Raw genomic sequence first — 25,627 nt, 5'->3', positions numbered from 1 at the left:
AGCAGTTACATATTAGTACTTACGTTTGGTTCCTAAGTGTATTGAGCTTAATGTACTGATTCTACTGTATCTTCCATTATTTATTTGCTTTGTGCAGCTGCTTTGGCATGTTGTTTCCCCACTTCCACCACCACCTAAATAAATATGTAGGCCTTGATGAAAATTGCACAGTCTGAAGTGTTGAGCTAATACAAAACTCTGATTACTGTTCCACTGGCTCCTGGGACCAATGACTTCGTCCAGTATGGACTGTATACTATCATATCATATTTTGATGACAATGTTCCCATTTGTTCTTTAAATTTCACTTGAAAAGCTTTCTCAGCTGCTGCAGCTAGTGTCTCTTATGTATAGAATATAAAGTTGATGTTTGAGCTTCCAAATACTGTAAAGCAACAGTTCTTACAGTATGGCCCATGTGAACAGTTAATCTATGGAACTTTCCATTTTGCAGACCACTAAGTAGTGCACTTAAGGATTAAGCACTAAGAAAACGGGGCAGTTTGAATTAACTGTGGTTTTTTGGTCCTGGAGCTAGAGAATGATGCTTAGAATTGACTCCTGTAAATTATCTTGAACTGTAGGGATGATTTTTTTGCCAACAAAAATAATGCAGGCATTTAGGCTGCCACAGTATTGTGGTCTTATTAACTATGGATGGAAAAGAGAAAAATTAATATTTTGGTATGTATAGGATAAGCTCTACTTAGCAAAATCTTATCTTGTGATGCAATTACACCTTAACCAGTCCATGCTTCATTTGTTCAAGACATTTTGCCAAACGAAAGCATTGTTGGAGGAGTGATTTGCTTGAGTGTGGACACAGGAAGTACTTATGATGTGTGTAGCATCACAGGTTTCTTGAAACAATTGACTTAAATCAATAATGCAACCATGGTGGAAGTGTATGAATTTAGAGGATGTATGTTTAGAGTGTATGCCACATAAATGCCATTCACTGAGACAACAAAAACTTTGTATTTTGAAAATAATTTACATTGTCCCTCACTAAGTAGTACTAAAATACCAGTACAGAGCTCTTTGGAGCCTGCTGACAGCTTTTTTTTATGTATTTATTTTTAACTTAAGTTCTGTTGAAAAGCATGTAAAATCTAATAACTTGTAGCATCTTGTAGTCTTTTTCAGAGTTGTTTGTGAAATTCCTCGAAACAGAATCTTGCCCAAGCCTTCCTCCACCCAAGCTCTCTGTTCATGATATGAAACCTTTAGGAGCAGCAGGAACTGGTAAAGCTGGCAGCGTTCCATCCAGCAGTCAGATACAAGGTAAGATCTAAAGAAAGATTGAAACTTTGCACAGATATAAATAACTAAACGTAGAATTTTTGAGAGGACTTAAATGTTTCCGTGATTCCTCATCTGTGAAGTACAATTTTTTTTTTAATTTTTTTGCCATTGTGCCTTCCCCCACAATGTTCTACTCTCTCTTCTTTCTCTCTATTTCTTTTCCTGTCCTGGCCCCCCTCTCTCTTCACACCATACCCCGTTTCCTAAAAACCTAATACAGAAGACTGGAAGGACCAAATTCCCTTTGATAGGGAAAGCTTTAACAGCGCATTTTAAAGCTAAACAGACAACTTCATATGGTGTACTGGTGAACCCAGTCCTGATTTTCAGCATCCCTGTTGATCAGTTTGGGTCTCACTGAGTGAAAAATGCAAGTAATACCAGCCTTGTAGTGCCTCTCTCATATGTAGAACCTGGTCACTCAGAGAGGACTGAAGTAAAATCAGCTAAGTACCTGGCGTGATTTGAAATCTTTCTAAGCTGTGCATGAGTCCTTAACTTTAATTTTTCTGAGGCCGAGAACAATTATGCTTTTATTTTGCATGGTGAAATTTATAGGTTTTGGCTCTCACTCTGATTCTATAAGGAACTGTGTACTTAGTATAAGTAATATAGGATCGAAATAATCAGTTGAAATGGACCAGGTTGTGCTGAATTTTTCACATGCATTCTAGACTTTAATACAGTCCTGCTGATTTGCAGAAGCTTTTTTTGCTTGAACCTTGTAACAACTGTACTCACGGGGGGGGGGGGGGTGAATGATGCATGACGTGTATCCCCAAACCTATATGTAATATATATATATATATATATATATATGCTTTAAAAATACATTTTATTTCACATAAAGTAGTTGGATGTTACAAAGTATAAGCATCTACTGTGAAATAGCAATTTATCTCTGAAAGCAGTGTTTACTTTTCTAATAAACCAAAATTTAATTTAATTTTCTTTTTACTCTTCTTCCTTGTAGTTTGAGTAATATTGGTAAAGTACGTTTTTAAGCTATAGAAGTACTTGTATTTTACCTATATGAGCCAAACCTTCTGGCTTGTTGATGTGTTTTAATTTTTTGGTTCCTGGAAATAAACCATATGGTAGTGGTTTTAAGTATCTACACACAAACACATTTATGAGAGTTATGATGTTTACATGATTGTAGATCTCTTAAAACAAAAAATCTGAATAAAGTCACCCATCCAACTATTCATTATGACAAGGGAATTTCAGTTCAATTTCTGCTGTCTGTCTGATGGAGGAATCTTGAGAACAGGTTACATCTGGAAGACACTTTGTGGAAGACACAGAGTTTGATGGGGGAAGGTGAGAAGGGGCAAGTTGATGGTTAGATTAAAATCATTTAGGAACAAAGATAATAAAAGTGAAATTTTGACAAATAAGATAACAAAGATATGTCAAGACTCACTTGTGACTTAGCCCTTGTAAAGATAAAGTTCTTGCTTCGACCTGACCCTGGAGCAGCTTCCCCTGTACACATGGAGTGGGGAACCAACCTGCATGCTGCGTTGTAGTGCATGTACAAGGGCCCTTATGTCTTTGCATAGTGCTGGAGCCAATGTGACAGATACTTCGTGTCTGGTTTTGCGTGGGTGAAGGGAACCTCTGTGCACAGGGTGTTTGTGTTCCGTGTCACAGAGCAAGTGTCTTGGTTTTCTTTTGCATAGCATGAGGTGCTGCAAAATTTCAGCTGCCAAGAAGCACAGGTCCTGGAAGTGCCTTGGTGTAACTGGTGACCTGAAGCGTAGATGTAGGAAATGGTGAGCAACAGAAGCAATGGCAGATGTGATCCAATGTGAGGGAAGATAGAGAGAAATAAGTATATGAGAGCATCTGCAGTCCACAGAAAGAATAAAAGACTTTCGTGTTTGCAAAACTAATATGCAGTTGTAAAATTTGTTTCATGGCAAGTGCTCTGAAATTGGGTAGGCTTATTAAAACTTTCTAATGAAGTGGTGGCTTTTTTGTTTGCTTTACATTTCAGATTCTGCAGTCTCAGGAATCAGCAGAAGACCAGACGCAAATCCATTTCTAGCACCTCGATCTGCAGCAGTGCCTCTCATAACTCCTGCTACTAGTTCTGGACACCTGCTTATGAAACCTATCTCTGATGCCTTGCCTACTTTTACACCACTGCCAGTGTCCCCTGATGCCAGTGCTGGTGCTGTACTAAAAGACCTCCTCAAACAATAAATGATATTGAATCAATATGATGATAGCACTTTAAGGAAAATGAGAACACTATGCTGTATATAATTTACCACAGTGAGGCCTTCTGTAAAAAGTCGTATACTTGTTTGCAATTGTCTTGTTTTTCTTTTTTTTCATTACAAACTAACCAGTGCTTTGGAAATTGAAGGATCGCATGCAGAGCTGCGTTCTTGGTAGCAGGTATTCATTTTGGGTGGGGGTTAGATTTTGTTGCTAGACTGCCACAAGATAAATTGAAGGATTTTTAACCCTTAGGTTACACTCTGAGTCATTTCAGTTATCCATATATAGAAAGCATTACTTTTTTGGTGTTGAGGTCCATTTTTCCATTAAAATAATCTGCCATTGGCAATGGACCTTCAAGAACCAGAATTAAAAATGAATAAATAAAAACACCTAGCCAAAACTGATCTTATTTGAGGTGCTGAATGAATCATATAAACTCCAGTGAGGCAGTGAATATATGGGAGTGTGGTTATTGAGTAGCTGCAGTTCCCCCCCACACTACACAATTTCTTACATTTGGTTACATTAAGATATTTCTCTCTTATTTACAGTATTGATCATGCTTGGGGCCATTTGAGGTATATTAATCTTCTTTGCACAAAGATTAGATTTTTTTTCTCCCAGCCTAACAACTGCTTTCAGTAGTCAAACTCATCAGCACCAAGGAGTTAACTGTGGAAGTGAGTGCTTCATTTCTAGTGGTGTCTGTGTGATGAAGAGTGGGTAATTTAGCAAAAGATAGATTCATATATATACAGACACTGTACTTTAATGCTCTAAGATGTATATTTGACAGACTTTTTAACTGCTGGAATTTGTAGATTCAAATACAGGCTTAAAGCTTGAAGATATGTATAAAATTTAAAGGGAAGAACATGCTTACTTATCCCAAATGTGTAAATAGGTCATTGTAAGACCAAGGCCAATTATTCTGTAAATTTTGCTGTGTTAACTTGTACACATTGTTGGCAGGTAAAGGATGAAGTTGCATACTAAAGGATACAAATCATCTTGCAAAAGTAGTGAATCTGAGGTAAAACATCTTCATTTTAAAATGTGTAATTTCTAAACCTTTTTATATGCCATTCCATGTTTAGTCAGTGTTAAAAGATAACTCTCGTGCAAGTTCTATATTAGAACTGTCAAACTTCTCATCTTCATTGAGATCCTGGATTAAATTGTTGTAAGACTTATATTTAAATAAAATATATCACTGAAACTTGTACAGAATCAACCCAAATAATGCAAGAAATCTGCATTTATTTATATAGAGGTCAAATAGTGAATTTCTTTTGATGCCTTGAAATCTAGTAAAGTTTGTTTTAATTACTGTATTTACCTTGAGAACTGCTTGAGTTCCTTTTCTCCAGTATGTCAGTGCTTCATGGAAGATTTATGCAAACTTGGAAGAGTAGATTGACCGTATTGAATTTGTATTTAAAAGCTTTTGCTCCCTTACAGACAAAGTAATAAATTTGTCAGTTTGACTTCTGATAGAATAGCAGCCACAAGTAGTGTACCAAAGTATATTCTGCATTATGTAATAAATGTAACGAGAATTTAAAATTGCGTCTGCTGGGAACATTTCAGTTTGGTACTTCAAATGTACATCTTCATTTAAACTATTGGACTGGAATGGGTAATCTCTTTTTCTATAACAAATATAAAGAAAACTGAAATCGGATGGCTTCTATGCAGTCTTGTTCTTGTAGTCATGTTTATTTGAGGATATGCAGCTGCTTCAGAATAAAATTGCCTTTTGGTGAGCCAAAGCACAAAGAAATGTTCACATTTAAAAATCATGTGGATTACATACTATAAACTGCAAATGGACTCGTGCTGATAACTATCCTCTGAATATAACAACTGAGCAGATCTTAATAACTTCAGTGTATTTTTTTAAATTTAATTGCAGAGAACTTAATATGTGCCTGTTTCTCTTCTAGGAAGCTTTATAAGTGCCAGTAAATAAAACATGGTGAGACTGATTGTTTCAGGATGCTGTAAATCAGCTCCATTTATACAGTAAGTTATAACAGTTTGAGGAGGGCAATCTAAAACCAAGCAAAAGTATTGAAGAACTTCAGAGTTCCTTGTTAGGCTACTTTGGAGAGGAGAAAATCCTCTATAGGAGGGATAGAAGAGGCTTAAGTCCTAGGAGAACTGTTGAACTAACGATAAAATCCACCTTGCTTGGAGGTTTCTGCTCTAGGGCTTATTCTACAATTGCATCAGTGGGTTTTGTTGCTATGCTAGAAATCAATTGTACTCTGTGTTCCAGCCAGGGCTTTCACACTGAAAAGTGTGAACTACATACCCTTGATTCTTTTTCTTAAGCTGTCTCACAGAGTATTGTAATAAACCTTCAAGAGTTGTTTTTACTGAAAGATTAGTGGAAATATTTTTTTCCTCTGATTTTTCTTCTGTGTTTACTCTGTGCCTGACAACTGTTTTGTATATATTTGCCAGTTTCCCACGTGTAAGTTTGTGACTCATGTAGTCTATCCTGTTAATTGTGCAGGTCTTTCACACAGAGCAAGGGAAAAAAAAATTTTGTAGAATATATGAGCAGGTGCAGTAGCTGGAAATTTTTCCTTATCAGTTGTTTTCATCTTGTTTTTGCAAGGAAAAAGGGTGTGGTCCTCCTATTATTGGTCTAACGGGCTGTTGGATATCTTTAGTGGAAAGATAACAGAATTCTAGTAAGGAATGGATATAACAAATTTGCTATTAAGGGAAAAATAAGGGTTGGGATTTTCTATTCTACTGTAGATTGTTTCATCGTTTCATCTTCCATCATGAATGCACATCATCCTGCATTCAGGCATTCCACACAAAGAGAAGGAAGTAACTGACCGTTGTAATTATTACTGTAGAATGATGTACCTTTTAATTAAAAATCTCCTAAATTATTCCACTTAGTTACAGACATACAACATATAATGACCAGTGAAGAAAACTTTTTTTTTTTTTACCATGTTGGTTCCCGACTTCCATTTTATTATTCCTTCCTATTCATGTTCTTATACATTTCACATTAATAGTAACTATTACTGCAAAGCTACAAGGAAAACGTAGAGCAATGACTGAAAAAAGCTGAAGAGACAGTGGAAGGTACTGCTTTGTAAATATTTCATTATCCCCTACCTCATGAAAGCCTTACAATTTTAAGCCATGATTTCTTGTTACTGCTGGTTTTGATGAGTTTGCCACACTACATTGTAGAAGTTCAAGAGTAATTTTCTCAACTGGCTTAATCAGACATACTTGTAAATTTGATGTTGCTTCCTCCCAGAAAATCCTAGTTTAGGAGCAGATTTAACTGGAATAAAATTAAATTCTTACTTTGTCATGTATTGGAGGAAAAAAAGACAAACATTTGTTTTAATATGGGGAGGCATTAGTGTACTGTGGAAATAGCAGGAATAATGGCTTCATGCACCCTTAAACATAAGTCTTTGATTTTTATATATTCAAATCAAGGTAGTCTGCATCAAAACACTTTTGTCCATGTTTAAAAAGATAAATATCTAAAACATACCTTCCTGTGTGTGCCATACATATGGCAGTGCTAAGAGTAAGGCTTGAGGAATTAAAAAATATTGTATGCATTTGCTTTTTTTTACCTTTTTGTCCCCTTTCAGTAAATTCATAGTTTGTTTCCTTACGTAGTTGTCTTTCAGATGGAAAGCTTCTAATTAACATTCCTAGAAATAAACTATAAGGATGAGCAGCCTACCATTTTTGTTCTTTTGGTTTGTGCTATTATATACTGCTGAATTTGTTTGCAGCCCTGCAAAACTTAAATATGGAAACCAATCTGCAATTTTAAAAAAAAATAAAGGAACAGATAGCTGCTGGCTTCTTATTTGAAGAGGAAAAATAATTTGTACATAGCATGTCGTTTACAGCAGTAGCAACACTGAACCTTGGTCTGTTGTATTTGTCCTAAGCTTATAGAACAGCATGACATTATAAATTACAGTATCTGAAAGCGTCGTGTATCTAACCCTGAAATATATTTTGTAGCAAGTAATGTTTAAAGGGTATTATCAGCGTTAAGTGTGTAAGAATTGTGCCAAGAATTGTGCCTTTGTTTGCAGGTTGTATTAGATCTATTGCAAGGCTAATTTAGATGAATTTATTCCAAATCAGGAGCTCAGCCATGCCACTAAAACTCTCAAATACTTTGTCAAGCAGAAGAAAAATGTGTCAAGTGATTAAAGGCTTATTTTCCTTGTAGGAAATAATAATTAGAAGATAACAGTTAATTGCTTAATACGTTAAAAAGGTCGCTTTTCATTCACTAAGTGCTGATGTTAAGTAATTTGGGGTCCTTCTGTACCTTCTTATTGAGCTTGTGGCATTGCTCGTTAAATCTGATTTCTTTTTTAAGTATTAACAGATGTTATACATCATCCTTGAGCACTGACAGTAAATTAATCTTTTCTCCACCCTTGTGTTACGGTTCCCATTAGACAACTTCTCACAGACCAGATTTTAAAATTAATATCACTTGCACTCGAGTTTCTGGCAGCCTGTGCCAAACTGCCTTTGAAAAGGTTACCCTCTGGGTCTGTAATGGTTGGCTAATAACTGTTACTGTGAATATTCACCATATCACCAAAAATACTTCCCAGGCCTCCTAAACAAATGGACTGAAAACACCCTTTTTCTCTGTTTGTAGCCATTTTGATTTGAGTTCTCTTACACTATATGTATTTTGTTTGTTCTCATTGGGAACCATATCCAAGTGTTTCCTTTGAAGAAACATGATGTAGCTCCCTTGCTACTCATAGCTCTCAGGTATATGGGATGTTACACTCAGATAGGAAGCGCCCCTTTTTAAATTCCTTTTCTGGTAATTTTGTTTCATTCCTAATGCCACAGTAATACTTTCTTTCGATGTGAATTTATGATTTATAGTTCCTCCCGTAACTGTAAATTCTTAGAAGTGTCATAGTACCACAGTTGGCATAACTGTTGTGGTCACAGAAACTGCGTGTGTATGCTTCCAGATCACCTAATTAAACAAAAATTAATATCTTTCAAATGTTTGCATGTAGATGTGGAGTTCAGGGATGAAAATGGAGTGACACCTGAAACAGGTAGAAGCTAGAGAGATGCAGACTCACACCAAGTCAAAAGTTCAAGGTAAAAAATAAGGGGGGAGGATATCACAGACTACTCTCTTGTCGCATTTCTGTTGTCATTTATTAGTTGAACTAGAAAATGTGGCAGTGATCAAGAAAAACATAATGCAGGTAGTAGCATAGTCTCAGAAGACTTGTTTGTGAGTGAAGTGAATCTGGTAAATTAATACTGCTAAATTTGATCATGTTATTTTGGCAAATTCAAAACTGTTCATTATGCTCACACTAAGATGCAAGAACAATCCCTGTCGCTAGAGATCAGAGCTTCCCCCCCCCCTCCCCCCTTTTTTTTTTAAATGAACTCAACATCTGAAGCTTGACGGAATTTGGCTGAACACATAAATAAGGAAACTAAGCTTATGCCTTCTAGAGCTGTTTTGTGGTCACCAGTGGTAGTTGGTCTACCTTGGTAGACCAAGGTTCAGTCATGGTATTCTGTTTTGGTTCAGAGGGGTGGATTTTGCCCTAAGTTGACAAGGAAAGGAGGAGATGGCTGTAGCTTTTTAGTGTAAATGAAACCTAAATCTTCTGAGAGCTGTCTGGATACAGTTTGAATATCAACCAGTATCATCAAGGTAAGGGAAATCCTGGCAGTACTTCTGTGTGGTTAATCCTATATTTTTCATTTGCAAAATTTGTCTGTGTTTCACCCCATTGAATGTCAGAATGGTCATGCAGATTGAATTGCAATGTGGCCAGGTTTGGTGCATAGACCAAAGAGGTTTTAAGGCAGCTAGGTAGCATTTCTTTTATGTCATTATGAAAATAGTAAATGCCATCATTGTAGCACAACCACTTCATTTCTGATGTTTGTTGATGGACTATTTAATAGTCTAAGCAGCCAGGGAAAAGAAGCACATAACACACTCAGAACAGTGTGTATTTTATTGTTTGGCAGCTTTCTGTGAAGGCTATTCTACCAAGCAAGCAAAGTCAGATGAATGATTTTGACCTAGTAAAAGCAGATCATTGGTAGCTCATGAATTCCTAGAATCGGAAGAACTGCTAAACATAACCCTGTGAGAACAGGAAGCCAAGAGTTACAAAGCTTCAAATCTAAACTTTTGTAAATTAACATGCATTTAGCTCCATACTCCCTAAAGTATTGAGAATTTGACTTTCATACGCTGCCCAGAGAGACGGTCTAGGGGACCAATGCTGCAGGATTAATACGAGCAAATAAAAGTAACCTGCTTTATACAACTTCTTTATACAACTTCTGGTACCCAGAATCCACATGGTTCCTGAACAATAAACAGTATTATCAATAAAAAATATTTTTAGCTTAAATAACAAAGTGGCAAATATATAAATAGCACAACAGCAATAGGTGATAGTGGTTTTGAGCAGATAAGGCAAGTTGGATAAGAAAGCCATTTCTTAAATGGGAACATCTAGAAGAGATGAGAGTTGTAACATCATTTCTTGAGAGAATTCGTAATGACCATGAGAGTGATCCTGAATACTTTCAGGTGCAGGTGTCTGAGATACTGCATATAGGAAGGGAAATGAAGGATTCAACATTCACTTGGTCATGAGGGGATCCAACCTCATGAAATTCTGAAAAATTGTCCTTTATGTAGAAATATTTGGCTGCAACAGTACTCTTACAAGGTGTTACAAGTACTCTCTCTTGAGTCAAAGTTGGTTGTAAGGAAAGGGTTTTTTTTCAGAATTACAAGCAAATCACCAAGTTGATTCTGATTCACCCATGTGTTTCAGTTTATGTGCCATATCATGGATCCAATGCTAAATTGTACCAGGAGTAAAAATATAATAAAGCAAGTGGCTTGAAGTGGTATATTACAGTACTAAAAAATATTCATCAAAACTGAAGCTTTTTCTGGAAATACAATTGGAAAATATTTAGACTGCACTTTGCTCTGTATGCTCAAGTAGTGGGTGCCAGTAAAAATGTAGGCAAACAGGAGATTGCCTTATTTGTGACAATAGGAGCAGGAACAGATGTGTTTAACAGTTTTTAGTTAACTTAAAGGAGGCTTATTATGAAACTAAAAAAAAAAAATGGGGTACAGGATTCTAAATAAAACAAATGAGTCATAACTGGACTTGCCAGTTCTGTCTGGACCCAAATGTAGCCTCTGAATAGTACAGTGTCTGCAGAGTACTCAGGGTCAAGGACCTACAGAGTGCTACCTGCAAGCAGAGATCTTGGAGAGGGTTCCTTTGTCTTTATGGGACTTTGACAGAGCAATGGCTGTGGTGTGCTGCCCATAGCCTGCTTACCTTGACTGGAGATTCAGGGAGCCCCCAGGACTCTGGCTGTGACGTTCTTCTCCTGAACTCAAGCAGCGGCTCCAGCTTCTTTGTTTGGCCCTTTTTAATAGTCAGATGCTTTGCAGGCATCCTGAAGCCTGCACCACCCTGGCCAAAAGTGCCTAGTAAATCTAGCTGCATGAAAGAAAAGATTTCCATTTGAAAAGGGAAATAAAGGGAAATAAAAATTTCCATTAGAAGGGAAATATCAGAAATCATTACAACTGATCAAAGCCTGAAGGGCCAACCTTACAGTTCTGGAAGGATAAACTAAACCCTGATGAGAGGTCAAACTGGTCTGAGTCAAGCCTGTAACTCACAGAAGAAGCTTACACACACTGTCATAGTGATGCAGTTTTGACTTTGTGCTTGGCACTCAGACCCCCAGTTGTCCATTGTACTGATGCATCTGGCTGCTACTGAAAATAGAGCATGGAGGAGAGAAGATGGATTTGAAGTTCCATTTCGAAAAGCAGTTGGACTTGCCTTGCCTTGGGTCCTTCCCTTGTTCCCACTCTGTCAGCAGACCTAATTGCATGTCCCAGTGACAAGACCCTGGGAGCCTTAGCCACTTCTAGCAGTGTCAGTGCCCACTCCCTGGTCCTTTTCATGGGGTGGTTACAAAGGCAGTAGATTAAAATCTAGGCTTAGAAAGAAATGGTAACTCTTACACTCAAATTCCCAGGTTTTTGCTGGGAAATTTGCTTCCTATATATAGGTACCAGTTAGGAGATGGTTGGAGCCAGTTTGTTGCACGGAGTAGCAAGGTAAATATAAAGCATGGATCAGAACTTGTTTTAGGAGATACGTAGCTGTTAAGGACGATGTCCAGCCAGAGCCAGGCTTTATCAGCTCACCAGAAACCCTGTTGGGCTGTCCAGGACCAGCCACTCTGGCAAGTGTCTTCATCAGCATGCTTTTGTTAATGAGCAGCAGCTTTGAGATCGGGCCTATTGTGTTGAAATCATTTTGTGCTAATGGAATCAGAGTACCAACAGCTTCAAAGGTGTTGAACATCATCAACTCAGCACATGATGATGTGAGGCCTTCCCTTCTAATTACGCAGCACTGTGGTTTCTTTAGCAGCATCTGACAAGGAATTTTTGAATGTCCTTTGGAAATCTTAGTAAATTATATTACTTCAATTTCTCATCTGCTTACCCACCAGCTCCTTCAGAAAGCTCAGGGAGATCTGTGAGCTGTGGCTTCCTATTATGATTGTCACAATGGCTTCTACTCAGCTCCCAGTGGGCTTGTGTTCAGTGATTCTATTTTTATTTCTAATTCAATACCAGTTTGCCTGATGTGGTGGATTTACTGTGCTGTATTTTATTACGCACTATATGGAAACCTATTAAATACAGTATCGTATCTTGGTACCTTTTGTTCTTGTAGTATTAGGACAATTTTGTAAGATTTTACACTTAGGGTAATTCGGCTGTTATATATGTTCAGATTTAATTCAGAACACTTATTTGTGTCAGGTGAGCTCTGATGAATTGTTACTCTTCATTTTGTTGATTTGTTCTCCAGTCTCTTCTGCCGGCACTTCAGTTTTAGGCAGGTTCCCCCAAGTATCATCATCCTTTTCCTTCTATTTTTTTAAAACCCTTAATAGTTTGTTTTGTATTTTTAATTCCATGATGGGAACATCTTGAGGTTTCTCTAGCAAGTACAGATGAAGAAGAATAACTTAATTTTCTTCTGTGCTTTTATCTTTTCTGAGTGCTATTTTTATACCTCATTCATCTTCTGGCTTTGCAGACTGCTTGGCAGTTTTCCTGCTCTTGGTGTGTCTGAAAAATAATTTATTATTAGCTTTTATGCCTCTTGTGATTTGTTTCTCAAACTTCCTTGGCCTGCTTTTCAGTGCTTTTTACACTTAACCTGTCAGAGTTTTTGTTCCTTTCTATTTTCCTTACCTGGCACAACGTCAGCTTCTTGAATTTTGCTCTGAAACAGTGGACAAAATGGGGACTTGACTGCTTTATCAAGCTCGAGCAGTGGAGTCTGTTAGCCGTGCAAGCACCTCTGTAGGGAGAAGAGTCCATTTCCACCAAGTTTTGGTATGGCTGCTTGGGGTTCTGGGCCCCAGCAGCATCAGTATGGAGTGGGGCTGCCCAGAACAGCCAGGCTGCTTCTGCAGGAGGAAACGCCAGTCCTGCTGAGCTCCTTTTGCTGTGGCAACCAGCACAAGTCAAAGCACAGGACAGCAGATAAAGGAAAGAAACAGCCTGCGCAGTAAGCTGCATCCTTTGCAAGGCATTTGTAAGCACTGCAGCGCATGCTCGGCAGAACTAACAAATGATAGGAACGTCCCTGCTCAGCAGGATTCCTCGCAGCAATGGCACCTATAGCTGTATGAATTGCTTTTGGACAGGAGTCCTCATTGCTGCAGAGTAGCAAATAATGAGCCTGAAAATAATTAAGTGACACTTAGAGGTTTTATCACCCAGTCCCGTAGCCAATTTATTTCCAAATGGTATGATTAACTTATGAAGCCCCATTGTAACAGGTAACTTATGAAATGGTGTAATCCTTGCTATGGGAATAGGTAAATCAAGTGTAGTAAAGTGTAAGGGTTTCAAAACGAAATTGAAAGACAATTTCTAACAATGGGGTACAAAATTGTATGATTTTTTTTTTTAAAAAAAAAAGCTGTTTTACTATATATCTCACCTAGAAGACCACTCACTCCAAAACTAAATCCAAAATTATTAAAGAGAATTTTAAACTGTCTTCTGTGCATAGGAAAACAATTAAGTATAAAATAAGTGAATATTAGCCTCTCCTCATAAAGAAACTTCCTGCCAGTTCTGTATTTGTCTAAAACAGTAATGGATGAGTATATCTCATGAAACTATTAGATAAGGAAAAGATCCAAAAATGTAGGCATCCTTGCTGATTTTTTTCTTGGAAAAAGAAACCAGAAGTTTTTGCTTATATTCATCCATAAGAATGAAGCATGTTTAAAAGGGGCATGTTTTCCACTACTTGGAAAGAGAGAAGCTCTGGAAGAGAGCTATGATGTCAAATGTTTTTCTACTCTGGCTTCATCAGCAGGGTTCTGGCAGGTGCCCTTACCAAAATAGTGCACATACTTGCGAACGTTCAAACACCCCCTTTGGGAGATGGCGTTTCTACAGACTTGTTTGGGTTTGCTCTGAACCTGAAGAGTCTTAATGGAAAATGCAGTGCATGCTTGATGCTACAGAGGGTAACGTTTTGCTCTGGATAAAAAAGAATTGCTTAAGCAGACTAAAAGAAAAAATAAAAAAGGAGAAAGGATCCTCAACTAAATCTGAGGGAAACAAAATACGTACATTTCATGTGATGGAAATAATGCAGCTGGGAGAGGAGGGAGCAGAGGTGAACTGATCCTTTACCAGCACACGTGCCCCAGTAGGCGGGGAATGCTTCCAGGGTATGGAAGCAGGTAGCGGAATGCTTCCACTGCTGTCTCAAGTCTGCTGCTCTAACGTGCACCCTGATGCTGTGGTGAACAGACAGACCCAGTATGTACAGCGTGGTGCACAAGTTAGTAAAGAACCTGAGAAACCACAAAAAATGGTGCAGTCTTCAGACACTAAAATATAAAACAAGTTCGTCCTGTATTTCTAAGGGAGGTTTTAGTACATATTTCGAATCGTCTGGTCATAGTTGGAGACCGGTGGCTTGTGTATTGCAGACACTTGAAAAGACTGAAAGTTGGCTTGCTCAGATAGGGAAATAAACTTTAGAATTGGTCCAGAGGTATTAACAGTTTTATGTCCTTGTTTATGGGAGGTCATTCTAGGCTGAAACTGGTCATAAAGGATTAATGCTTCCAAAGGGGGCTGGTGAACATCTCATCACAAGATTAAAGAGCATTGTGTTCAAGCATGCTGTCTAGAATGTTTGACAAAAATGCAGAGGAGAAAAGATTACAACGTAGATTTTTGGCATGCCAATCTTATAAAATAAATAATAAACTGAAATGTCTGTCTAGTTTCAGGCAAAATGTGAGCTGCAGTTGCCAGAGCTATGCTTAAGCATGAGATTTAAAAGTGAAAAGGTAGCCATGTCCTGATGCCTGGGACGTAGGCCTGGGCATTGTACTCTCAGATACCAACAGCTGAAGGGGAAGCTGTCAGTTCTTAAGGAGATACTTTGTCCTTAGGTACAGGATGATTTTCTATACGCTTTTAACAGAAATACAGTTTTAAAAGCATAAATGAAGGTCAGTCAAATATATATATTAAAAATCAGCAAGAAAAAGAATGAATGTTGTATGCTGTTGCAAATGACAATATTTTGGGACCTGCTGAGGGTTGTCTCATGCACTAAAATTGCTGTGAAAGACCCTGTATTTTTCCTGGGACAGTTACCAAAAGCTTTGATTGCTTTTTTTTTTTTTCTTTCCTAGTGAAAGAGGCTTGCTTAGAAAAAATTACAGCTAAACAGATGATCATGAACGTCAAACTTGATCTCACTAAAGGTAATACACCTGAAATAGTTTTGTCTTGTAGATGATGCAGTTCGTTGGTCATTGTTTTAAGCTGTTTGGGTTTTGGCATGCAGCTGCTAGACCCTACTATTCCTCGTTTCATGGGATGATTAAAATGTTCTTAAAGTAATGAACTTCAGTCAGGTATCAGTCCATGTTTAGCATTGCTGCATTTCAGAATGGAGCCAGAAATGCCTGGGTTTTCCATTGATTACTTTTTATCTTAAAGTAAATGCTCTATTAGCAACCAGTATTGGAGTGACCACAGACCTGTAGTTATATAGAGAAAAACAAAAACCATGACATGGTGCTCAGAGAACATTTGGTGCAAACATTAAAATGGCACTCTGCTTTTTGTCCCTGGGGAGCAGTGACAGAAGCAGCAGCAGTACTACATCATACACTGTTGTCAACCCAAAAGAATGCATGCTTCAGACAGACAGATGATATCCCCATGCAAAAGGGAAGGAAGGGATACCGTATTGGCTCATTTTTCTGTGGATAACTCACACAGGTGGTAGCTTTACCATACTGAGACAACTGAACCCAAAGAGATAGCAGCACAACAGCAGCTTTTATGTTTTCTCCTTCCTAAAGACAGTAGCGTAACCAGCAGATCAGCAATACATGACAAGACATCTTAAAGACTCTACACTGCCAGTAGGTTTTAGTTAGCACCAGTGATGTTTTCAAAGTTATGCATTATGTTAATTTTCATTGTTAATTATTATTGTGTTATGTTTGGCTAGGAAAGGAAAATATGTTGGGAAATGTGCTTTTGAGCTTCTGGCCGGAGCCATCTGGAACAGGTTATTGAGCTGCTTGTGTTATGAGATAGCATTTAGAAGTCAGCCACTGAGTGAAGCCGACCTCAGCTGATAGCGTAAGGTTAGTCTGTCTGTGGCAAAGGAGAGGGAACCCTCCCCAAACACCAAGAGTTTGCAGTTGGCATTCTGCGCTAGGAGCTGGAAGAAACAAGCCCAAATCCTTCAGACAGAACCCAGGTTTGAGACCAAGTTTCACATGTGCTTAGTGCTATTCAGATGGCAGCAGGGTGAGAGTTGTTGCCTGTTGTGTATTATATTGACACATGACAATATCAAAAGCTTGCTTATTTGGCAGTCTCCAGGAACACTGATCAATCTCCAGAGTCAGATTCAGCCCAGCCTGTGAATCTCATTGGTGCTTGGGTGCAGTCAAAATGCAATCGATTCTGCAAATGCCCAGCAGTTGTGCTTTAAGTGTTTTACCAGTTTTTGTGATAGAAAATTTGGTCCCATGAGGTTTGGTAGAGCAAAATGGATGTTTTAAGCATCTAAAGTTTGGACATAGGCCTTTAAAGTGTCAGTTACAGACTTTTTTTTTGAATTTACTGAATTCAGGTCTGCATGACTGTGTAAAAGATGTCTATGACTTGTCACTTTCAGTGACTTTGGGCTTGCACATTTATCACTGTACACATCTGTGTAACTTGACTCTGCTCTCACAGTTTGACAGTGTCCTTGGGAATGTTCAGAGAGGGTGAACTTGAAAAAAATGCAAGATCTAAGAAGGGTGTTTGGCATATATTGTTCTGCAGAAGTAAATATAATACCAGAACTTAAAAAGAAGATGAAGTGTTGTAAAAGTTAGTAGATGACAACTTATATTTGTGAAGCAGACTTTTTGATCAGGAATGCTGTGTGTAATTAACTCTCCCTGAGTCCCCTGGCCTAAATACAAGCTTTATGCCCTTGCATTCAGAAGCTGTTAGATTACATTTTCTGTTGCTTAGGGTCACAGTTTACCAAGTGTTCTGCATTATCTACAGGAGCATGGTGCAATTCATACATTTTGTGGAGGGTAGAGTCAAGGTTATGCTACATAGCTTGTGTGTCCTTTATGTTTATATATTACAGTTTTCAAAATCCAAGTCTTAAACATAATTAGAGCTATAGTTTCAACCTTAGCTATGCACAAAGCAAGCTTTCAAGATCATATTCAGTTACTTACCAGAACCCCATTTCGTACTGTGAGCACCTCCTCATGAAGACAAAGAAAAAGTCAGGGTAATCTAAATAAATTAGTGGATTTTAGAACATGGGGAAGCAGTTGACCACTGAAGTGAAAGGGCTGCTCCAAATGGTGAAGATGTCAGTAGATGGTGTTGAAAGATATATTGAATAGTCCATCCATTTATGGGGAGATGGAAGAGGTTGTGTACCACAAATGTCTCCCTTTCTGCAACTTTTCATATCAAAGGGAGAAGTGAGAAGGGTGTGGCTACACCTCATTATTTTGTGGCTGATCATAGTTACAGAAAGGTACTGCAAGAATTTCACTTAGCCATAATATTAAATCCTTTTATTTAGGAAAAAATATACAAATAAAACCCACCACACTGTGAACTAGCCCAAGTTGTGGTTTCATATGCTTTTTATACTCTCAGTTTTATCCACTCCAGCTGTCTGATGGAGACAGGAAAAAGCAAAACATTCTTAAGGGAGCCGCTTAGGTGATCAACTCCGGATTCACCTCCTCTTCCAGTTGACTTGAAGAATCAGAAATCTTCAGTCTGAAGCACATCTTTGGGAGCAGATCTGTGCAGCAGCCATACAGGGATTCTGGCATGCATACTATGATTTTGCCATGTAAGGTGAGAAAAATTCAGTGGATCAGGAAGTGAAGCATCAGTAAGTGTAAGAACGAAGACCTTCATCCAGAAGTATGGATCCTCAGAACATCTGCTTTGCTGTAGAGCTGTTTCTAATAGTTTCAGTACATCTTCATACACATAAAATACAGAAAGTGTTGCTACTTTTAGGCTTGCTAACTATCCAGATCACCGAGTGTGTTGAGCAACACTAGACCTAAGATGGAACAATGGCATGACTAACAGTTAACCTTTACCACAAGGAAAACTTGCCCAGTCCTTCCTTTCCAACTTCTGTTGGTTTTCTGATCCATGACAAAACTTTACTCTCAATGTGCCCAGCTAGATTCTTCAGAAGTATTTTCTGTGGGTTTTTGGTAAGTTTTTGGTAAGTCTATTCAAAATAAATTAATTGGTTCTTGTTTATCTGTAAATGTATTGACGCTCTAGGAGAATGTTTAACTTTCCACGCAACGCAAGTGATGTAAGGAAGTCACCAAGAGACAAGCTGTCAAAAGTGGCACTGAGCTTCTGGTGCTGTAATTTTTGAAAAATCATTTGAACAATTACAACCACTGAGATACAGATACAGTGAGATACAGAGCTCTTGTGCTTTCCATTGGCACAAATGTGACTTGTGGGTGCTCAGCAGCCCTGAAGAAGCTATATTTTTGTATGTAAAGCTGTTTATCCACACTTAAAAGCCAGTTTTATGAATATCTGTTCTAACAACTCTGTTTCTTAGTTTCTCAGTCCATAACAGAGAGACGTGTGATAGATTTTATCTTGTTGGACCTTTCACGTTTCTTGGGAATAAAGGGTTTCCTCAGATTGAAGCCTCTCCAAAACTGTAAGTATTCACTTCATGTCTATGTCTGCATTTAATTTCAGTGTTCATCTGTGGATCTAGCATAATCTTTGCAGCATCTGATTGTTCACATCTCACAAGTGTTCTGCTTGATCTGCTAAATATCTGCCTGTGGCAAAGTTGCAAAACACCTGAAAAAGTACTTTATTTCCTTCCTCTTCAGTCATAACTGGAGATCTGCAGGAATTGTCTTTCCTGAGAAATTTCATTTCACAAGCTCCCTTAAGCACGGGGTCAACTTAAAAAGGGCCAGTGTTTGTAGACAAACCATTTGCTTTTGTTTGAATGTTTAATTTGTTTATTCCTGTTCTCAAGTAATCCCTAAGCAATATAGTTCCTGTAGCTGTGATGGTTATGAATTCAAGTTATTCACCTCCCAGAGGGTCAGAACTTTCATCGCTATGCCATTGGCATGAAGCAGCGAGTGTTGCATATTCATCGTCCGAGACACCGGCTAGAGGGCCTCAAAAAAGCCTGACTTTTTTGTTTTCAGAACAAGGAAAACAATCCCTTCCCTTCTCCGGTCCCTTGATAAGAGTTTCTGTCCAATAACGGTGCTCTCTGCTCTGAGGCACATTTAACTGCGAAGTTTGCAGCGGGAGAGGTTTTCCTTCAAGCTGTTAGTGTTTTATCCTGGCAGGCTCCTCGAGATTGTTGTGAGGAGTCTAGCCAGTTGGTGAGCTTTGTAATCTAAACCAGCTGTCCCAGGCTGAGGCCCCCATTTGCATTGTTTAACATACTTAGAAAATGAAGTGTTCATTTTTAACATTCCTCCTCCAATTGGTTTAATGCTGAATTACAGAAGAGAACTAAGCAAAACCAGGTGCTTTCTCTGTATTCTCTCCAGTGTCTGAGGAGGTACAGACTGCTCCCGATCTTCTCCATTACTTGCTATTTCATTCTTTGGACTATAAATGACTGAGGAACTGAAGTGCTAGCAGAGGGTAATGTTTGGAAACACTTTCTAGTTATTCATCAGCACAGGCTCTGGTTTTTTTCCACCTTTCCCCAACGGTTTTGGACATGCAAGGATTAAAAAGGTAAGTGCTATGCATGAAACTTCTTTACTTACCGAAGGGAAACCTACTTGTGGAAAATATCTGTGGCAAGGATTCAGTATGCCAATCCACTTGCTAAAGCCATTTGCAAAGAGACGGGATCTCGATGGTCAGAGGTGGGGAAAGACAATCTGTCTGTTATTAAAGCTGTGCTGTCTCTGACGATTTTCTTCTTAATCTGCGCTTATATCCTACACTTTAAGAACCCCGACATCGGTGGGAGTGCTGAATTGCAACAGCAAACAAGCCCCCTGGCTGCAGTGATTGATTTGAAGCTAATTAGTTACTATTGCAGAAGTTAATTACTAGTTTAAAATCCTCTGCCTGCTGGACGAGCTACTGTGACCAGCTGAATAAAGCATTGATAGACTGTACTGTATGTCTGCTAATAATCCTTGAGCAGATTTGAGATCTCAAATAACGGGCAAACTGCGATGGTGGCTGCAGACAGAACACGCATGAGGCAATAAGGTCACCCCCACCCCAGGAGGGAAGAATATATCATCTTGTAACAGCGGAAACTAAAGACCGCCTAGAAAAGTACGAGTTCTGTCTGACTGATTTTATGGCAGATTCTGCTAGCGTGTGCTGCTCTGCAACAGCGTGAAGTGCACCCGTGTTGCTACGTATGTTAACATGCAGCTATAACCTGTTGTATTTCCTTCTAGTGCTGCTCTTGCTATGCACAAAGTGAGTGTGCAGACTTTATACCCAGTGCCTGCTTTAAAACGTCTTCAAAAAGATTTAAAGAATCAATAGGTGAAGTGCAAGTCTAAATGGATAACGCTGCACTTTGAATGCTTTGCATCCGACTCTTAAGGAAAAGTCTGTGTAGAATTTGCTTTTCCTTGTCACTCAGAAGCTGCCAACAAGCACAATCTGTCTCCGCAGCACTACGAACAACCATTTTAGGGTTTGTGTTTACTTTTCAGAGTTTGTGCCTGTTTCCACATTTCAAGCAAATGTGTCCAAATGTGTCGGTCTCTGCTTGTGCGTGGTTTTGTCTGATGCATTTGTAGGTCTTGTTCAGCGGCTCAGTTTGCACTGGAAATCAGAGACAGCTCTAAGAGAGAAAGTTGGCAGCTTAGTGGAGTAGCAGAACTGAGACTACCTAAAATATCCTGCGTTTCCTGTGCTGGTTTTGTGGGAAACGTATACAATTGCCATTCAGAAATAGAATCCAAGCTAAGCAAGGTGGGGTTTTAATAGTCTTGAGAAGAGATTTTCTATAAGGCAGAGGCAAAACACTGAAATCCGTAGTACAGAGAAAAAAAGATATTTCTTGCTGTCCTTTCCTGCTTTCCTGTCGGTAGATACTTTGAGGTGGGGGGTTGGTTGACCAGAGAACTTTCATGCTCCAGGTGAAGGGTCCCCTATATAGCCACAGAGCTCTGTTAGCGAGGGACCCTCTTCCTTCAGCTGCAGTGAAGAGACCCAGCAAGTGCCACTAGATGCTAAGATGACTGGGGAAGTCTCCACTGAAGATAGCAGCTTCTAGTAGCTGATGACCTGGCACAGTGTGTCTACTTGCAGAGCAATGTAGTACTGAAGACTGAGGAAAGGGACAGAATCTGGCCCTAAGAAAATGGATTAATCTCAGATATAGCCTCCTGGGGATGAAGTGCGGTTTAGCAGCTAGCGCAACTGGCGTGGATTCAGGACCTCCTGCATGACAAGCCTGCAGTCCTGCCAATGAGTTGCTCTATGAGCTTAGGCAGGGCCCATGTGCTGGTTTACCCATCTGTAAAATGTGCGCAGTGTGCATGAAGAACTTGGATATTGTCGAAAGAAAGGTGTCAGAGAGAGGCAGAAATGCTTTACTGAATATTATGCATTTGTTCATTAAGCAGCTACTGCGTGGGGTGGCATTGAAAGAAAATATTAGTAAATAGTTATGTACAAATCGATTCTGGTCCTGATTTCATAAAACCATAGCAAAATTAATGACTCTCAGATCTGAATCTGGCCCACAATTGTATTGCTCTCTCTCCAGAGGCCAAATTCATGTTGACAAAACTCTGGAATGCACTGAAGTGTCACTAGAGATTAACTTGTCCGTGTGTATTTAATTCTGTATAACGATCAGAAGGTTTTCAGCCTATTTTCTATGCACATTACAGGATACTGACTGCTTTCACACTGGCCGTCTGCCTTTCGAACCCTGGAAGAGCACAGGTGAGAGGTGCACAGAGAGATCTCTGTACTGTTTTATACCGAAGCACTATATGGCATGAGACTTAACTGGCTAGCAGGTGAATAGGAAGCTCTGTGGTCTGGGGTTTACATGAAAAGGAAGCTGTGTGGTCTAAGGGTTTAGAGGGGAGGACTTGGAGCCAACAGGATTCTGGAGTTGAACATGGACTTAGCTTTTTGACTCATCCTTGCCAGCTCAGCAAAATATCCCTGCAGAAACCTGGACCTCACTAAAAACCTGATTCTGCTTCTGAACTGAACATGTCTGAAAAAGGAAATAAGAAAAGTCATCCCACAAGAGCAGGGACAGTTCAGTTCTGTGATGGGGAACACCAATGTTTGGAAAACTTAGTCACGTAAACAGGCATGTTCTGTGCATAGCAGTCTGGCAGAACCTTGTCTTAAGACTTTGTTTTTGGACTGCGAGCCTGAATGACTGCATCCTAGCTAGGGCTTCGCTTTAATTTGTGCCCAAAGCCATTTTTGTTCGAGATGCAGGGCTTTTGAGGGTGGATGGAAGTAGAGCGGTCCAGTTCTTGAAATAGCAGAAGCATTAGTTCTTTGTGTTCTTGGGCTCCAAGTGGACTTTAAATTAGGAAAAACAGTTCCCAAAGGCATGTTAAGCTTGGATTCCTAGTTGATAATCCAGATATGCTCAATGTCCAGAGCTGTGTTTCTAAATACCTTTGCCAAAAGACTTTGAAAAGTAGTTGTGTTTTTCTTCTGTTAGGTTGAAAATTTCCTGCATGTGGCGTGCTTACTGATATTTTTGTGAAAATTGAATCTGTATGGGAAATGCTTTTCATGCCCCTCGAGAATTTTTGAGATGTCTTTAAGGGTTTGTTTTTATAATTTAAAAAATATTATTTCCAGTGTTTTTTTAATAGAAACATCTTGTACCATAAATTAATTTTGAAGTCCAAGCAAAAAAAAACAACTTGAAACCAAAATGATAGCAACAAACTCTTTCTGAAAATATTGAAAGTGGTCATTTCAATATTGGAAACTTTTCTAGAATAAAGCTCAAGAAAGTTGTTGAAACCACTTCTACGGTAGTCTCAGTGTTTCTGAATCATGGTTTACTGTGGAAAAAATAATTTTGTTAAAAACTAACCCAACTTTTCCAACTAACCTGGGTGTAGTGCGTGCAGTACAGCACAGAAAAAAATAGGAAAAGGTTGGGTATGTGTGTTCTCTAAAACATGAGGCTGATTATATGTTCACTCATCAGAATATCTTGACTTTCCCCACCATGATACCAAAGTACCTTGTAATGCCAACATAAATGAAGGCAGAATTCCTTCCCACATGTTTGACACTATTAGTAGTGGTTCTGTGTATTTGGGCATGCAAACGGCAGGACCAATAGTGCCATGTATTTTGTTTCATGTCCCCTCCCAGCTCCTGCAATGGCCCACTTCCATTGACTAATCTATCTCACACCTTGTTTCCGACCTACAATTTGCTACTTCTCCAAACACATGCAAAGTACTTTAAGGTTTTCTATTGATTTCTTCCACTAAGACCAAAATGAGTGTCTTTAGCATTTAACAACAACAAAAAAAGGAGGAATCCTGAATACACTCCAACCCTGTGCCCTCTGGTTCCTTCAGTGCTTTTTGTTTTCTGGATGTCTCTTGCTCACCTGCCTTACCATAACCCACTCACTGGAAGGATCCCCTTGTGTCAACTGCATGGCCCACTGCCACGCGGCTGAAGGCTCTGTCAAAAACTAGGGAGAGCAGCGAATCATTTTAATGGGTTTTGACAAAAGTCGCTAGTTAGAAATGCTGAGGAACACGGATTAGGTGCTGAAGACTCCAGGTTACAGCCCTGATAAAGACCAGCAGCGTAGGATAGGAAGGAACAAGGTTTCCAGTGACTTTGTATGCACAGAACGCATGTTATGCACAGATTTGTCCTCTAAACATCTAAATGTTTTGTGCGAACTAAAAGCCTTACTTTTTTTAAGTTTGTGCTTTAACTATGGCTTCAGGTCAGCTGGCTAGCTTCTTGAGAGGTATGTACTGAATTGTCTACATGTGGAGTTTCAAAGCACGTTAGAGAAGTTAGCTAGTGCCTTTGAACTGATCCCCCCTTGTTCTGGCAAAAACAATATCCCAGAATAGAAGAATGCAGCTTCTGTGTTAACTCCTGGCACAGAGTGTGTGGCACATCAGGTGTTGGCTATCCCAGCAGAGAGTAACAGCCTGTAACCATCACCACCTGTGGGAATTGCCTTCTGAGTTAAGGGGCTGTCAGGTGCTGGAGGTCTCAGGTTCACTCCTTGCTGCCTCTCCTTTGGGGAAGGGACTTTATTTTGGTGTACTGAACATTTTGGTGTAGTGCTGAACAGTTTTACTAAGCGTAATAACCCAGGTGAGCATTTGACTCGCAACCCTCTCATTTCACAGTCACTGAGTGTCCTTTGTTTTCTCCTTTTAGCAACAATGCACTAATGGGTTTGACCTGGACCGTGCCTCTGGGCAATGCTTAGGTAGGATTTTAATTACATCAATGAATTTAAATAGGGGTTCAGAAACGCTGACTTTGTTAACTTTATGCTGCTGTTGGTATGTTTTAGGTGAAAAGTCCTTGCTGTGTGATGAAAGTGTGTGTGTGAATAAATGCATGTGTATATATATAAATGTGTGTGTGCATTCACATAGCCCAAGGATATATCAGTCTGTGACATTGGGATACTAATTGGCTGTCGGTGCTTCTCAAATGCCTGTGATGCACTGAGATGAGTTTGGGAGCTCAGTCCAGTTGCCAAATAACAAGGACTGCACACCCTCCTCTTTCTCCTCCAATCTCAGTATTCTCCACCTGGAGGCCCCAGATAATGTCTGTTACTGCTCCATGTTGAAACTCCAGGACAATCATTGAGGCAGGTGTAGAGAAACACACGCTTTACCCTATAGCATCTTTTCATAAATGAATGTGAAGAGAGGCCCTCAGTCTCCAGGGCAGCATCTTCTCCGTGAATTAAAGTCTCTCAGACAGTGAGGGGGTAAAACAGCAGCAGGCTGCCTGCTCTGTCATGGCAGCCGAATGCTTCTGTGCTCTGAGAAACAAACAAATGTTCAGTTTGGGTAAACCACTTTTATCTTTCTAAATTTGATTCAACAGCAATCTCAATTGGAACAAGAAAGAGGCCTGAACCACGTCCCCAGATCTGAACATCCCTAACTTTTTCTGTGGGAGGGAGCTCGGGAGTTCCAAATCAGGATCCAAGTTTCACAGCTGGGCAAACCAAACCACCAGTGTTTGAAATCCTGATCTGCATGTTGTGGTTTGGACAGACCCACTAGCAGGAATAGGCGGTAGCATGCTGTAGCCATGTGTAAATCAGTGTTTAAACCGAACATTTATAGAATAACAAAGCAGGCTTTCCCCTCTCCCTTTAATGCTGAATTA

At 39.3% G+C, this 25,627-nt stretch overlaps 2 protein-coding genes across 5 annotated transcripts in view; both read left to right on the top strand.

Annotated features, from left to right (window-relative positions):
- The window catches only part of TRIP11 (thyroid hormone receptor interactor 11), a 32,156-nt gene extending 26,932 nt beyond the window's left edge, over positions 1-5,224 (top strand). For all 3 annotated transcript variants that reach the window (XR_014585101.1, XM_083838289.1, XM_083838290.1), the window contains 2 exons: positions 1,137-1,284; positions 3,308-5,224. Coding sequence is in view for 2 of the 3 variants with exons in the window: in XM_083838289.1 (XP_083694415.1) it covers positions 1,137-1,284; positions 3,308-3,516 (357 nt within the window). In the remaining variant the exon portion in view is untranslated. The remainder of the gene's footprint in view (positions 1-1,136; positions 1,285-3,307) is intronic.
- Positions 5,225-19,458: 14,234 nt separating this feature from the next.
- Positions 19,459-25,627, top strand: part of FBLN5 (fibulin 5) — a 46,945-nt gene continuing 40,776 nt past the window's right edge. The window contains exons 1-3 of one of the 2 annotated variants that reach the window (XM_083838321.1): positions 19,459-19,996; positions 22,135-22,189; positions 24,653-24,704. In XM_083838321.1, coding sequence (XP_083694447.1) covers positions 19,980-19,996; positions 22,135-22,189; positions 24,653-24,704 — 124 coding nt within the window. In that variant the 5' untranslated portion in view covers positions 19,459-19,979. Of the gene's footprint in view, positions 19,997-22,134; positions 22,190-24,484; positions 24,587-24,652; positions 24,705-25,627 lie in introns of those variants that run through there. The other variant, XM_083838322.1, reaches the window with a different exon arrangement.

The sequence above is a fragment of the Anser anser genome (assembly GCF_964211835.1).
Source record: "Anser anser genome assembly, chromosome: 5".
NCBI lineage: Eukaryota > Metazoa > Chordata > Aves > Anseriformes > Anatidae > Anser > Anser anser.
The sequence above is the reverse complement of the archived record's forward strand: the minus strand, read 5'-3'. Positions and strand labels throughout refer to the sequence as shown.